This window comes from Rhinoderma darwinii, chromosome 7, assembly GCF_050947455.1.
Source record: "Rhinoderma darwinii isolate aRhiDar2 chromosome 7, aRhiDar2.hap1, whole genome shotgun sequence".
In the NCBI taxonomy this organism is placed as follows: Eukaryota; Metazoa; Chordata; class Amphibia; order Anura; family Rhinodermatidae; genus Rhinoderma; species Rhinoderma darwinii.
In genome coordinates, this window is record NC_134693.1 from 14911401 (window position 1) to 14927838 (window position 16438).

Here is a 16438-nt window from a genome sequence, read left to right on the forward strand (position 1 = left end):
ATATCCATCCATCCATCCATCCCATCCTGCCCTTCCATTCCATTCCGCCTTTCCCTCATATATTTATGGTGTGTAAGACCCAAAGGCGAAAATCTTAATTTAGATGTCATTTAAAAGTGTTATCTGCTTTCTTTAGAGCAGGGCATATGGATGTAATAGAGGGGCCTCCTCCTCTTTATTAGGCTAGGGACTCCACAGCAATTTCTGGTTGTGTCCCGGTTGTGGTAAATCACGGGTTAGGCTGTGTTCACACTAGAGGCATAGCTTTCTTTTATAACTCAGCATGAGAACTGCGCTCCATCCTGACGGTCACCATTGACTTATCGTGTGATCCATCAGGTTTCTGTTGGGTTTTAGTATTTCTGACTGCAAGAATAGCGCTGCAGACTGCAAAAAAACCAGAATCCATGACGAGAGGTTGATATATTTGCTATCGCTGAAGGTTGCCTTCGACTTTTTTATGTGGTGGTCGCCGTAAACTTGGAGTCTCCAGTTTATAGTCAGGGGACCTGTGTTGTGTTCAAGAGTTATTAAGCTAGACATCCCCTTTAAGAAGGCAGGTTAGTTGGTCTTACATAGGAATATGAGGTACAGGCACGGTCACTGAGAGGCGGGTAAAAGTAAAACAGTTTTGTATAATAAGGCAATGCATGTGCAGACAGATTACTTACTATTTGGACTGAATACTCCTTGTTTACCAGGTCGTCCAGATCTACGAACGTCAGCAGCGTTAAGACTAGCTCAAATGTGGGATCGGTGCCAGCGGGCAAAGGAGCGGAGAGCCAGAGACACTCGCACCTGGGGTTGCCACCTTTCCCACCGAAAAATACCGACCAGGTTCAGAGAATATTTACATGTGCCGGTTTTGTGGTGTTTTTTTTGGTCACGATTTGCGGTCAAATAAAAAAAAAAAAAATAAAAACAAATACTCTCTGTACATTGTCAGTATTGTTGGGTGGAAACAGCGGTAGAGGAAGAAAGAAGAAGGCATTTGGGGTCCTCCTTTGGCACTGATGGGCACTTTAGGCTCTGCTCACATAGGAGTATTTTGCAAGCAGAAATAAATCTGCCTCAAAATTCCTGAAGGAATTTAGAGGCAGATTTTGACCTGCCAGCACTGTCTTGCTGCGTTTTTTGCCCACGGCCATTGAGCGCTGTGAGCAAAAAAAACGCTGAAACCCCCTTTCTCTGCCTCTCATTGAATTCGATGGGAGGTCGGAGGCGGAACTGCGGCAAGAAAGGACACGTATATATATGTGTGTGTGTGTGTGTGTGTGTGTGTGTGTGTGTGTGTGAGACCCCCACCTTTATAAAGACCCTGAATGTCAGGTTTATTGTGCTGCTGTAGACTAGATAGACAGGATATGTCATGAATTCGGCTAATATTGGGGTCCAGTACTAGTACCAGTTCTTTTTATTCTCCTGAAGTTGCAGTGTAGAGAAAAAATACTGTATCTAACTCCAAACCAATGACATGCAACACCAAAATATTCAATAGTTAGATCTCATATCTTTTTTAACATATAATTATCACTCCCATCATTGCTCAGGAAGCAGTGCAGATTTAATATTCTGTTTCCCTGGGAGGAGCGTTGTCCTGTGCTCATTGTCGCCCCCTGCTGGTTTATACATAAGCTGCTAAGAGTAGAGGGGGAAGGGAAGTGACAACTGCTCTGGACACATTTCTAGGTTGCAGAAATAGTTGTCACTTTCAAGTCCATTCATCCATTGACCTAATACACAGTTACATCTGTTTCTAGGAAAGCAGGGTGACCATTAATATGGTGCCCATTAATGGTTTCATAAAGTTTTCCTAAAGGGCAATTCTGCCTGATAATGTGTATTATGGGAGCAAGGAATCAATCTAGGCAGATCTGCTGCTCAGGAGTCTGGGAAAGTTGGATGACCATCTATTATTGGATGCCATATTGGTTGTCAGTGCTGTCTCTGCTCAAATACAAACTCAGCTTGACAAGCATAAAGTAGATTGCCACGAGTCGCCCAAGCCGAGTTGCCTTGGCATCTGCAAAGGATTGCCTGGTACCGATGCCAGCCTTGCCCACAGCTCACCACACCTAATGCTGCTGCCAAAATCTCACATTGGGTGCATGTGGGTCCCTGTCTACCCCACACTTGGCTTGACAAGCATACATTTTCTTTACCCAGATTACCAAGATCCCCCTTCCCCCCAAGCACAGTTGTCCCCAGTGTCAGCCCTGGTACTTATTGATGGCACTGGTCTTGCTCATAGCTCACTGCCACCTGATGATGCCCCCAAAATTCTCAAATTGGGTGCATGTAGACCAGTGGGCAACAGAGGGACCCCTCACGTGGCTGGATAAGCATAAAGCATGTTTACCCAGATTGGCATGAGCCCCCTAACCCGGTACGCCCTGGCATCTGTCATTCGATACTGACCCCAAAAATTCTCAGATTGGGATTACGACCCGTCTTTTAATGATATTTCTGTATTATTTTGCCTGTTTTTTCTCATCATCCTCCTCCACCTCCAAGAATGAAAAGGAAACTTCCTCTTCCCGAAGAATAAATACTCTGCAGATCGTTCTGACATTCTGCTTTATTTCCCTGCAGATGATCATGATATGGACTTTGTCATGCACTTAGCAGAGGCTGCTGGGAACAATGTTCTTTGGTTGTCATACATACATATATATATATATATATATATATATATATATATATATGATAGAAGCTCGGACACCATCATCATCATCATCATCATCATCATCATCATCATACCGGATGCCTTGTCTTTCAGTATACATAGAATAAATCTCTTGCAGTTCTATTAATACATATATACAATGTAGACCAGGGGTCTGCAAGCTGTGGCTCTCTCCGGCTGTTATAACACTACAACTCCCAGCATGCCCTGGAAGGCGTTGTAGTGTCACAACAGCCAGAGAGCCACAGCTTGCACACCGCTGATTTAGACATTTGGCACAGAGGATAAATTATTACAGTCCATTTAGCAGCTTAATATTCCACTTCTGGAACAGAGGCCCAGATGGACCATTTCACATTATTTATTTATTTTTATTCAAGTTTTTAGCATGCGTGTTCTCTATAGTTCTCTGTTATCAGCGAAATGGTTTTCTTATTTCCGTGCTTAGGATGATTGGCTGATCCTTGTGCCCGTCGTTGGAGCAGTTAGACACGGCGTTGGCCACTTGGCAGAACTTTCTGAGTAGGATTTGTCTAAGTAAGAGGTAAACCCAGGGATCCAGTATTTGGTTCAGCGAGGCCAGGCGAATCGCTGTCAAAAAGAAGTTGCAGTCTTTCTGATGCTCGGCACTTTGCGTGGATGAGGTCGGGTCGCAGCGTTCCACTGAGGTATGATTGAAGATCATCTTTAGCATAATGACCTATTTGCCAGAAGAGAAGAACGTACATTAGATTGATGGCAATGAAGCACCCGGCATGAACAAGAAGGTCCGATCTACGGGAATGAATTGAGTCACATAATAGAGGAGAGGCACAAATATACGGTAATCTAATTTGTTTCCCCTCCAAAAAAGAAAATTAGGATGAATAAAGCCATGAAACTGTCCAAATAACGCAGCCCTTCTGTTCCTAAATTATACCATAAAGTATGAAATTACAGTATCATACATATGTTACATGCTAGAGCCATACAGTGACTACATGCTAGAGCCATACAGCGACCACATGCTAGAGTCATACAATGACTACATGCTAGAACCATACAGCGACCACATGCTAGAGTCATACAGCGACCACATGCTAGAGTCATACAGTCGCCACATACATGACCCATACAGTGATTACATACTAGAGCCATACAATAACCACATACTAGAGCCATACAATGATTACATACTAGTGCCATACAGTGACCACATACTAGAGCCATACAGTGGCCACATACATGACCCATACAGTGGCCACATACATGAACCATACAGTGGCCACATACATGAACCATACAGTGGCCACATACATGACCCATACAGTGATTACATACTAGAGCCATACAATAACCACATACTAGACCCATACAATGATTACATACTAGTGCCATACAGTGACTGCATACTAGACCCATACAATGACTAAATACTAGAGCCATACAATGACTACATACTAGAGCCATACAATGACTACATACTAGAGCCATACAATGACTACATACTAGAGCCATACAATGACTACATACTAGTGCCATACAGTGACTACATACTAGAGCCATACAATGACTACATACTAGTGCCATACAGTGACTACATACTAGAGCCATACAGTGACTACATACTAGGGCCATACAATGACTACATACTAGAGCCATACAATGACTACATACTAGGGCCATACAATGACTACATACTAGAGCCATACAATGACTACATACTAGTGCCATACAGTGACTACATACTAGAGCCATACAGTGACTACATACTAGGGCCATACAATGACTACATACTAGAGCCATACAATGACTACATACTAGAGCCATACAATGACTACATACTAGAGCCATACAATGACTACATACTAGAGCCATACAATGACTACATACTAGTGCCATACAGTGACTACATACTAGAGCCATACAGTGACTACATACTAGGGCCATACAATGACTACATACTAGAGCCATACAATGACTACATACTAGGGCCATACAATGACTACATACTATAGCCATACAATGACTACATACTAGAGCCATACAATAACTACATACTAGAGCCATACAGTGACTACATACTAGAGCCATACAATGACTACATACTAGTGCCATACAGTGACTACATACTAGACCCATACAATAACTACAAACTAGTGGCATACAATAACTACATACTGGAGTCATGCAGTGACTACATACTAGTGCCATACAGTGACTACATACTAGGGCCATACAGTGACTACATACTAGATTCATACAGTGACTACATACTAGTGCTATACAGTGCCTACATAGTAGTGACATATGCTACCAAGACAATAATGCCATAAAATGAACATAAATAAACATAAAAATTGTCGATGAAGTGAACATATAGCAGTGATATACAGTGCTCTAATATCACCCCAACATAGCCCAAAATAATTTAGAGGTCACACATGTTGGGAGTTGAGAGGAACTGCTAAATGGTGGAGGCTCTGAGGCTTTTCTCCCTTTTGCTCAGTCTATAACCCCCGCCACATCTCTATATTACAGTTCATACAGAAAACAGCAGAGTGTGAACTTGTCAGATATAATAGTGTATTACTATATTAACTACTCCACTATATCAGCACGTGCTATTCTAGTGACATTGTCACCGAGGGCTGAAACACGGTGAGTGATTTGCTGTAATCAGCAGATTGCTCAAAATCCGATGATGGTTGTGAAATAAAATACAGCAATAAATCACGGAAACGCGCAAAACAAACACCATGAATCTTCGTGACACCTGATGTAAACGTCCTTCAGAATTACAGGTAGTGACGGCTGTGTAATGTAAAACTCAGTAATACAGACAGTGACCCATAAACGTGATATACGGCTGTACAGAGGGGGCTCTGTGTAAACATACATGGAAACAGCATCTCCACATCCGATACAATGTAATATGTGGATACAATGTGACGCGTGGGATACAATGTGACGCGTGGGATACAATGTGACGCGTGGGATACAATGTGACGCGTGGGATACAATGTGACGCGTGGGATACAATGTGACGCGTGGGATACAATGTGACGCGTGGGATACAATGTGACGCGTGGGATACAATGTGATAGGACCTCATCACAAAAATTTACAATGGGCACCAAGCCAAAAAGGGGGAACAAAAAGCAAAAAACAAAAACAAAAAAAGGAATAAAGTAAAATAAAAATAGGTGATATCTGCTAAAACGGAATATACCGTGTCTTGTGTGTGTAGGAGTATAAAGTCCAGAATTTTTAAGTAAAAAATTCTGTGCTGATTAACTCTATAATATAAAATATGCTTCGGAAAAAAGAAGGGACGTCAGACGTTTGAAACGTTTTACTAGCTGATATTCCATCGACGCTACAAAAAATTCTTTGCAATAAACCACAAATTAGGCTTCAAAATCGCATAAAGAAAAATGTATTCACTTGAAATTTATTTTTCTGTCACAAATGTCGTGTGAACGTCGTCTTAACGTTATTACTCATAGAGACCACGGCGCCTCTGCTGCTGGAGCCGACTGGAAACCTGATATAAATCAAGTGGTTATATCCCTAGTACAGAGAGATCCAATGTGCGGTAATCAGAGACTGGGGAAAATTGTTTTCTTCAAGGAGGGAAAGTTGTTCTACACCGGTTAATTGCTGCTATTACAGACGCCACACGAACCTATGCAATTCAATGGGGCCATTCAGTGTTTTTCACGCAGCGTGTGTCCGCTGCGTGAAACTCACCGCATGTCCTATACTTGTGCGTTTTTTTCGCATCACGCACCCATTGAAGTCAATGGGTGCATGAAAATCACGGACCGCACACGGACGTCATCTCAGGATCAGTAATGTATGTACACAGTGACTCCACCAGCAGAATAGTGAGTGCAGCTCTGGAGTATAATACAGGATGTAACGCAGGATCAGTACAGGATAAGTAATGTAATGTATGTACACAGTGACTCCACCAGCAGAATAGTGAGTGCAGCTCTGGAGTATAATACAGGATATAACTCAGGATCAGTACAGGATAAGTAATGTAATGTATATACACAGTGACTCCACCAGCAGAATAGTGAGTGCAGCGCTGGAGTATAATACAGGATGTAACTCAGGATCAGTACAGGATGAGTAATGTAATGTATGTACACAGTGACTCCACCAGCAGAATAGTGAGTGCAGCTCTGGAGTATAATACAGGATGTAACGCAGGATCAGTACAGGATAAGTAATGTAATGTATGTACACAGTGACTCCACCAGCAGAATAGTGAGTGCAGCTCTGGAGTATAATACAGGATGTAACTCAGGAACAGTACATGATAATAATGTTATGTATTGATAAAGTGACTCAACTTTGTATGTAGAGTAATTCTTCAGATAAATGGTAAAATGTGTTGAAAGATGGAGATGTCCTTTAAGGCTAAGTTTGAACTTATCAAAATAGTCAAGGCAGGCGTTGGAAAATTCTAAGGGCTCGTTCACATCAGCGTCAGGGTTGCGTTGATGGGTTCTGTCAGACCTTTCCGTCGGAGGAACCCATCAACGGAAACCATAGCTTCCGTTTGCATTGCCATTGATGTCAATGGTAATTCCTCAGTTGCTAATGGTTTCAGTTTGTCTCAGCTCCATAGATACAGTAACTCCTATAAGTCTCCCTGACAATCTCGGAGTAGTTGTGAGCCGTGACATCCACTAGCTCAATCCCTTACACACATATAATAGACATTAAGAATCTGCTCTTAGGTGGTAGCGGCCGCCTTCCTACATATGGTTTGTCCGTCTCCCACTTGTGGGTTTTCAGAGCTCCACCAATACATTCCGGAATATGAGGTAAATTAGGTCATTATCTGATCTGGGTTGAAGGATTTGGCTCCAATCAGCTTTGGAGATCAGTCAAGTAAATGGCCGTAATCTGACTTGTTTGTGAGAATAGTGATGTTATCAGCTGCCTGTACTGGAAACTGCTGGTCAGGACAGGCACCAGTTCAGCGTCCAGTCCCGTTTCTGCCCTTGCTGCCCTCTTAAGAGCTTATTTTATCTAAATCCCACCACAGTCTAGTGAGGCGCCATATTCACACTTAGGGGCCGGGGCTACAGAATTGACAACTTTCTTTCTGAATACAAATTTGCACTAACGGGGTTGTCACTTCCCTTCCCCCACACAGCAGTGAAGAGGGAAAATACAGTCCTCGAGCTGGGAGAAGTCTCATAAAGACAACCCCATGTCCATTTATTCCATTAGGACATCATAGAGGGGGGGGCACCTCTATTAGCCAGAGTGGAGAGTCGCTAACAAGGAATGGCAACACCTTATATTTGGGGTCTGCTGAAAACCACCATGGTTCTAGGCCAAAGACACAAGATAACACGACCGTAGTTTTTATCCGTAATTACTGATAATCTGCGGACCCATTCATTTCTATAGGCCACGGACACCTTTCCGTATATTTACGGATATGTGTCCGGGCCGCAGAGATGATCCGCAACATAATTTATTAAAAGATACGTCTCGGGGCTTGTGCCCCTAATCTTTTAAGACCCTAGCAATGCCCCTGTCGCTCAGGCACCATTTTCTTGGAGAATCCCCGGCCATCGCATAGCAACGCTTCCGCAAATACAGACACCACGTGTGATCCTGTCTGCTGGTCCCTGTGTCTAAGCCTACCACAAGGTAAGCTCAAATACCGTGCCTCAGCAGACAGTAATGTTATACTTACCCTCCTCTTCGGCTCCGGATGCAGTGGAGATCCTGACACCATCCAGCGCTGCGATGTTGTGCACGCGGCGCACTTAGTCGTGTCATCATACGCGGCACACAGAATCATGACGCGAGAAGACGTGAGGACCTCCGCTGCGCTCTGGAACGAGGAGGGTAAGTATACTGTCAGTTTCTATAGTAACAGGGGCCCATGTAGTTTATTACATAGGTCCCAGTTACTATAGTAGGAGCCTATACCGCAGTGTACGGTGCCTATGCGCGTACAGCCACCCGCAGTAAGACCTGATTTTACACGAGAGTGTGCGTTTTGCTCATGCAAAAAACGCAGCGTTTTGTGTGCGCAAAAGGCACTTAACAGCTGCGTGTGTCAGCCCTGTATGATGCGCGGCTGCGTGCTTTTCGCGCAGCCGCCATCATTATGACACTCCGTTTGGATGTTTGTAAACAGAAAAGCATGTGGTGCTTTTCTGTTTACATTCAGAGCTTGACTGCTGTTGCGCGATTCACGCAGTTCGCACGGAAGCGTGGTTTTCACGCACCCATTGACTTCAATGGGTGCGTGATGCGCGAAAAACGGCGAAATATAGAACATGTCATGAGTTTTACGCAGCGGACTCACGCTGCGCAAAACTCACAGACTGTCTACACTGCCCCATAGACTAATATAGGTGCGTACAACACGCGTGAAAAGCACGCGCGTATATTACGCTCGTGTAAATGATGCCTAATTGTGATATTGTGATGGTAGAAACCTCCAGCCGCAGCCCCAGGTCTCATGCAGACGGCCGTATTATGGATCTGAGCTGTAATAGAAATCTATGGGCTCGTACTAAACCTCTGTGTGGTTCCAATTTCATACAGATTTTTTTCACAGACTCATGCAGAAAAAAATAAATCGTAGCCTGTTCAATCGCATGCCGCCTTACAAATCATTGCTTGTAGGGTAAAGTATGGTGGGCAGGCTCCATACAGCGCCTATTGTCATATAATACAGAATTGTAAGAACTCGTTGGTCGCCGTGCAGGCTCCGTGCCCAGTTTTGCCCCGTGTATGAGACTTTAGGAAGACGAAGTCCTGGAAAAATGTATAAAGTCTTTAAACCTGTTAACATTGAGCTATACACACCTGCTGGGAGCGGAGGGGGGGGGGGGGGGGGGCGGCTGATCTGGTATTTTCTTCCCCTTATTATTATATAAATCAAGGATCTCGCAAGGGTTTTATACAAGAAAAGAAGTAGCGGCTCCATCTCCTCTGCACTCAGCATAAATGGGACAACTCAGTATATAATCATATATATAGTCAAACACAGGGGCGTAACTAGGAAAGACTGGGCCCCATAGCAAACTTTTGACGGGGCCCCCCCTCCCCTTGGTGTCACACAACCCCCCTTGTAGATAGTGGCTTTTTTACAGCCCCCCCCTGTAGATAACGCCATACAGCCCCCCCTGTAGATAACACCATACAGACCCCCACTGTAGATAACACCATACAGCCCCCACTGTAGATAACACCATACAGCCCCCCTGTAGATAGCGCCATACAGCCCCCCCTGTAGAGAACGCCACACAGACCCCCTCTGTAGATAACACCATACAGCCCCCCCCTGTAGATAACACCATACAGCCCCCCCCTGTAGATAACGCCATACAGCCCCCCTGTAGATAGCGCCATACATCCCCCTGTAGAGAACGCCATACAGCCCCCCCTGTAGATAGCGCCATATATCCCCCTGTAGATAACGCCATACATCCCCCTGTAGATAGCGCCATACATCCCCCTGTAGAGAACGCCATACAGCCCCCCTGTAGATAGCGCCATACATCCCCCTGTAGGGAACGCAATACAGCCCCCCCCCCCTGTAGAGAACGTGATACAGCCCCCACCCCCCCTGCAGGGAACGCCATTCAGCCCCCCCCCTCTAGGGAACGCCATACAGCCCCCCCCTGTAGGGAACGCCATACTGCCCCCCCCCTGTAGGGAACGCCATACAGCCCCCCCCTGTAGGGAACACCATACAGCGTCCCCCTCCCAAAAAAATGTGACCTACAGTGTTGTTGTGTCCTACAAAAGACATGTATCCCCTCTCCACAGGATAGGGGACACATGTGTGATCGCTGGCATTGATAGGGAGAACGGGGGACCGAAAGTCCCCCTGAAGTTCTCCATGACTAACCTCGGACTTCCGGAGTCTGCGCAGCTCAATAAAAATGAAAGGAGCGCTGGTCACGCATGCGCACAAGCGCGACCGGCGCTCCATTCATTTCTACGGAGCTGCCGACACAGACCCCGGAAGTCCGAGGTTTGTGATGGAGAACTTCAGGGGACTTTCAGTCCCCCGTTCTCCCTATCAATGCCAGCGATCACACATGTATCCCCTGTCCTGTGGAGAGGGGATACATGTCCTGTGGAGAGGGGATACATGTCTTTTGTTTAATGGCAGAGCGGGGAGATGCCTCCCTGCTCTGCCGTAGTGTTCAGTGGCGTCGCGCTGTAGCAGCCATAGCGGCTGCTAGCGGAGCCTCCGGCCATGGTGGGGACCTGTGCCGGCGGGCGACACGGGCCCCCTAATGCTGCGGGCCCCGTAGCAGCCGCTACGGCGGTAGTTACGCCACTGGTCAAATACAGAATCATACCTATAATCATAGATAGTCATACATATAGTGAAACATAGTCATACATATAAACATACATAGAATCAAACATAGTCATACATAAATATTACATAGTCATACAAATAATCATACATAACCATACATATAATCATACATATAGTGAAACATAAGTCATAACTATAATCATACGTATACTCTTCCATAGAATAATACATACAGTCAAACATATAATCACGCCATGCAGCCATCTACATATGTGGTGATTCACCATCCTGATATCATTGACCAGCTCATTTAATTTTCAGCATGCTGCGGGGGATTTATGTGCCTACATGTGATCTATACCCTTAGGGGTATGTACATTAATGGCATCGGATTCTGATATGTAGATTATCAAATGTGTTATTTCTGTACATTATTTATAGGCTACCATATATATATATATATGTATCTCCCTAATCTGGGTTTATATGCGCCATTTCTATTCCTGGTTGCCAGATTGTTATATTTCTACCTGGCCGGGTTTGTGGCCTCCTCGTGGTGATACAGGATCACATATGATGCGAAATATTTTTTTCTTTCTATATATATATATCATTTATATTTTTGTGAAGAACTTTTGATACTTTATAGCCCTTGAGTCGAGTGCCGTTTTTTCCCCAGGGTTCCTCCTGTTCCTTGATTCATTGCTATGCAAATGTATCTATTCCTGGGTGACACCGCACTAGTTTTATTGTACTCTGGTGGGTTTGTTGATATTTTTCTGGGTTTCTCCATATAAATCATAAATATAGTCAAACATATAATCATACAGTCATATAATCATAGATATAGTCATACATAAAGTCATAATGTACATATAGTCATACCTATCATATATCCTACATATAGTCATACCTGTAGTGAAACATATCATATATCATAGCCATACATATAATCATACACGTAATCACACATACCATATATCATACAGTCATACCTATAATCATACATATCACATATTCATAAAGTCCTACATTGTCCTTACCGCTGCCACATTTGGAGAGTGTTCTCCCCATGTTATTACCCTGTGGTTTCTATCTTGTGGCTCTCCAGCCGTTGTGAAAGGAAAACTTCCAGCCTGCTGGGGGTTGTAGTTTCACAACAGCTGGAGAGTCACTTTTATAATCACACTCCAACTTTAGCACATTGTATAATACATGTGGGATCAGATCGGTCAGCAGAAAACTTAGTTCTATAGAAAGGAAGGGGATTGTGTCCTCTGATCTGGACCCGACCTGTGCTGTACATTGTGCGGATATTCTCCACTCCTCCTGGTTCTGACCCGGCCTGTGCTGTACATTGTGCGGATATTCTCCACTCCTCCTGGTTCTGACCCGACCTGTGCTGTACATTGTGCGGATATTCTCCACTCCTCCTGGTTCTGACCCGACCTGTGCTGTACATTGTGCGGATATTCTCCACTCCTCCTGGTTCTGACCCGACCTGTGCTGTACATTGTGCGGATAATCTCCACTCCTCCTGGTTCTGACCCGACCTGTGCTGTGCATTGTGCGGATATTCTCCACTCCTCCTGGTTCTGACCCGACCTGTTCTGTACATTGTGCAGATATTCTCCACTCCTCTTGGTTCTGACCCGACCTGTGCTATACATTGTGCGGATATTCTCCACTCCTCCTGATTCTGACCCGACCTGTGCTGTACATTGTGCGGATATTCTCCACTCCTCCTGGTTCTGACCCGACCTGTGCTATACATTGTGCGGATATTCTCCACTCCTCCTGGTTCTGACCCGACCTGTGCTGTACATTGTGCGGATATTCTCCACTCCTCCTGGTTCTGACCCGGCCTGTGCTGTACATTGTGCGGATATTCTCCACTCCTCCTGGTTCTGACCCGACCTGTGCTGTACATTGTGCGGATATTCTCCACTCCTCCTGGTTCTGACCCGACCTGTTCTGTACATTGTGCAGATATTCTCCACTCCTCTTGGTTCTGACCCGACCTGTGCTATACATTGTGCGGATATTCTCCACTCCTCCTGGTTCTGACCCGACCTGTGCTGTACATTGTGCGGATATTCTCCACTCCTCCTGGTTCTGACCCGACCTGTGCTGTACATTGTGCGGATATTCTCCACTCCTCCTGGTTCTGACCCGACCTGTGCTGTACATTGGCGGATATTCTCCACTCCTCCTGGTTCTGACCCGACCTGTGCTGTACATTGTGTGGATATTCTTCACTCCTCCTGGTTCTGACCCGACCTGTGCTGTACATTGTGTGGATATTCTTCACTCCTGGTTCTGACCCGACCTGTGCTGTACATTGTGCGGATATTCTTCACTCCTCCTGGTTCTGACCCGACCTGTGCTGTACATTGTGCGGATATTCTTCACTCCTGGTTCTGCCCCGACTCAGGTCTAATAAGTGATGACAATTTACTCTCCGCTGACATCGAACAAGTCGTGATCAGCTCCTTCCATGAGTGGAGAAGACGACATGCCCAGGCCTAGAGCTATTCCCATGAAGATTAGGTGGGGCCAGGCGGCCCTAAAGCATGGTCTGGAAAGTAGCTCAATTATTCACAATGTTACAGAAAGGATATGTAACAGCAGATCAGTATCTAACATGAATACCAGCTGCTGCAGAACATCTTTAGCAGTGGACCAGTCAAGCTCTTGATTGCTGGAAAGGGATTATATTACTGCAGAAGTAGATCATCAATTGACAGTATACAAGGAAATCACCTTCCACGTGTTATGGTGACCCTAGATCAAAACCCAGCAGTAATAGCAGCTGCCGCAGAACATCTTTGGAAACAGAGAAGTCATTCACTTGTTTGCTGAAATTGGATTATAATTCTACAGAAGTGTAAGATTAAGAGACAATATATAGGAAAAGCACCTGACATGTTTGGTGAGATCTCTTACAATTAAAAATAAGAGCTTAGCATTAATATCAGTCGCTGCAGCACATCTTTGGCAGTAGACCTATCAATCGTTTTACTGCTGGAATGGGTTTATATTGGTGGAGATGTATAACTTAAGTGGTCTTTATACAGAAGCGGCACCTTCGAGGTGTGGTGGTGGAGCATAGAAATAAAGATCAGAACACTAATATAGCTGCTGCAGAACATCTTTGCCAGTAAAACTATTAATCCCTGGAATGGGATTATATTGCTGGAGAAGTATAATTTAAGTGGCCAGTATGCAGAAGAAGCACCTTCCCTCCTGCGGTGGAGGATCATATATTTAAAGATCAGAGTATAAAATTAGTATCAGCTACTACAGAACATCTTTGCAAGCAGATCTGTCAATCACTTGATTGCTGAAATGGGATTATAATGCTACAGAAGTATAACATAAGGGGACAGTATACAGGGAACAATTCTAGAATTAAAGATCAGAGTTCAACATTAACACTAGCTACTGCAGAACATCTTGGTCAGTAGACTTGTCAATCACTAGTTGCTTCACAATGTTTTGGGGCTGCAAGATACAAACTTTGTGCACTAGGTGGAAGATATATAAGCGGCCTGTGCCTCGCAGGTGTTCTAGTACTACAAGTCACAGCATGCCACAGCACTTGGGAGGGCACAGGTTGTCATGTAATAGTTAAATATTCCTACCAGAAGTGGTGACCAACAGGCAAACAGTACACACATGATTCCCATCAGCTGGATCATGGTCTCCATTGTAATCCTCTCCCACTGCTTGCTGGTGTGGGAGGCCGAGCTCCTATTTTTGCATCGGGTCACCAGGGCTTTAATAGTCGCCAGGTTGCAGGTGAAGGTAGTGCCAAGGGAGAGGAGCCCAAGAGAGGCAAAGGTGGCAGCAAAAACTATGTTCCCTGGAGTTTTGTGGTCAGTGCTGATAAAACACCAAGTTCCTGGCCACTGCAATGTGTACTGCCCCAACCCAATCATGGGCAGGAGGGCAAAGCCAAGCACAGCCCCCCAAATGCATAGTAACACAGTTATGGTGGTTCTGGTCCTCATGTTGCTGGAGTACCAATGGGGGGATCTAATGGCCATAGTCCTTTCAATAGCCATGGCACTGGCAATAAGCAGGGGGCACAGACCAAACATGGTCATGCTCAGCCCAAAGAAAGCACACAGGTGTCCAGAGGGGTCCACTTTGCTCCATTGCCTTTTGGCCAGGTAGACTGAGATGACAATGGGGCTGGTGAGGAGCTGCCCAGTGAAGTCAGTAAGTGCCAGGGATCCTATGCACAGCAGAAAGGAGTGCTTCCTTTTACTCGCCTTCTTCTTGTAGGACTTGTAGATCATCAGCATGGCCAGTGCATTGCCCACCAGCCCAGTGATCATCATAGACAAGGGGAACACCACAGACACTGAGCCCCCACAGTCCTCCCCCTTATTGGTGAAGTTACTCCAGCTCCTCTCCCTCAGGACATTGGACATATTGGGGTCCCACATCCTTCCAGAGGTGTCGTTGAAGCTGTCACAAGGGTCTGCACTCAGCTCCATGCTGTCTCCAGGGATCCTCCGGGCGCACAGCTCTTCTCCAGCTCATGGCTACAGTCAGGACAACCCAGTGCCACAAGCTCAACCAGCACTCTGCTATATAACCACCAGGGGGCGTCTCCTGCTAACGCGTCATATCTATTCATGCAAAGGGGGTGAGACCCAGTCAGGGCACAGAGAGCATGGCACAAACAGTTTACCAATGAGCTTGTCTGTAAGAAGCAGGGAAGACAATGACATGAAAGAGGAGCAGCAAAGGGAAAGTTTTCAGGAGGCAGCTGATCCATGTATCCAAGCCTTTTACTGCCTATACATTACACCCCTAAGTCCCCTACAGTGACTGCCTGACTTGTGGCCACTTCATACACTTCTGCTGTGTAATAAAATACTATTAGAGGTGCTGACTTTGTCGGATTTCCTCCCGCAGTTATCAGAGTTATTGCAATATACAACATAATGTTTATATCATTTGATGCAATGTTGCATTTTACCAACGATACCTGTAAGCATATCAAGCGCGCCACCTAGTGGCCCTTTCATGATATGCGCACTAATTTAATTTATCAGAAGAATCTACATTAAAAACATCCAGTAAACGCCCCCACACCCATTGGAAAAATTAAGGTGGGGGGTCCTAGTACCTTTCTGAGCAGGAGTTAAATGTAAAAATATTTTTATTACCACAAGGAGGAGTTTACTGCATACTGATTTATTATTAAAGTGTACCTAAATTTCAACAAACTTCTGACATGTCATAGTGACATGTCAGAAGTTTTGATTGATGGGGGTCCGAGCACTGAGACCCGCACCGATTGCTAAAACGAAGTGGCAGAAGTGCTTGTGTGAGCGCTCAGCCACTTCGTTTCTGTTTGGCTTTTTCCGGAAATCAATGTAGCGGAGTACGGGATCAATAGAAAGTCTATGAGCCCGTACTCCGCTACATCA

At 45.0% G+C, this 16438-nt stretch overlaps 1 protein-coding gene across 1 annotated transcript; it reads right to left on the reverse strand.

Annotated features, from left to right (window-relative positions):
- Nucleotides 1–2670: 2670 nt before the first annotated feature.
- PTGER3 (prostaglandin E receptor 3) lies at nucleotides 2671–15549 on the reverse strand. Its single transcript, XM_075832107.1, has 2 exons — nucleotides 14636–15549; nucleotides 2671–3386 (listed from the first exon to the last, which is right to left on the reverse strand). Exons 1-2 carry the CDS (start codon nucleotides 15494–15496, stop codon nucleotides 3102–3104), a joined length of 1146 nt encoding a protein of 381 aa, XP_075688222.1. The 5' UTR covers nucleotides 15497–15549; the 3' UTR covers nucleotides 2671–3101.
- Between the last annotated feature and the right edge of the window lie 889 nt (nucleotides 15550–16438).

Excerpts from the sequence above, each read along its gene's own strand:
- PTGER3 (XM_075832107.1), bottom strand. The coding sequence starts at position 15,496 with ATGGAGCTGAGTGCAGACCCTTGTGACAGCTTCAACGACACCTCTGGA. Across the intron at positions 3,387-14,635 it reads CCTGTTGGTCACCACTTCTG|GTCATTATGCTAAAGATGAT; the intron begins GTAGGAATATTT and ends TCTGGCAAATAG.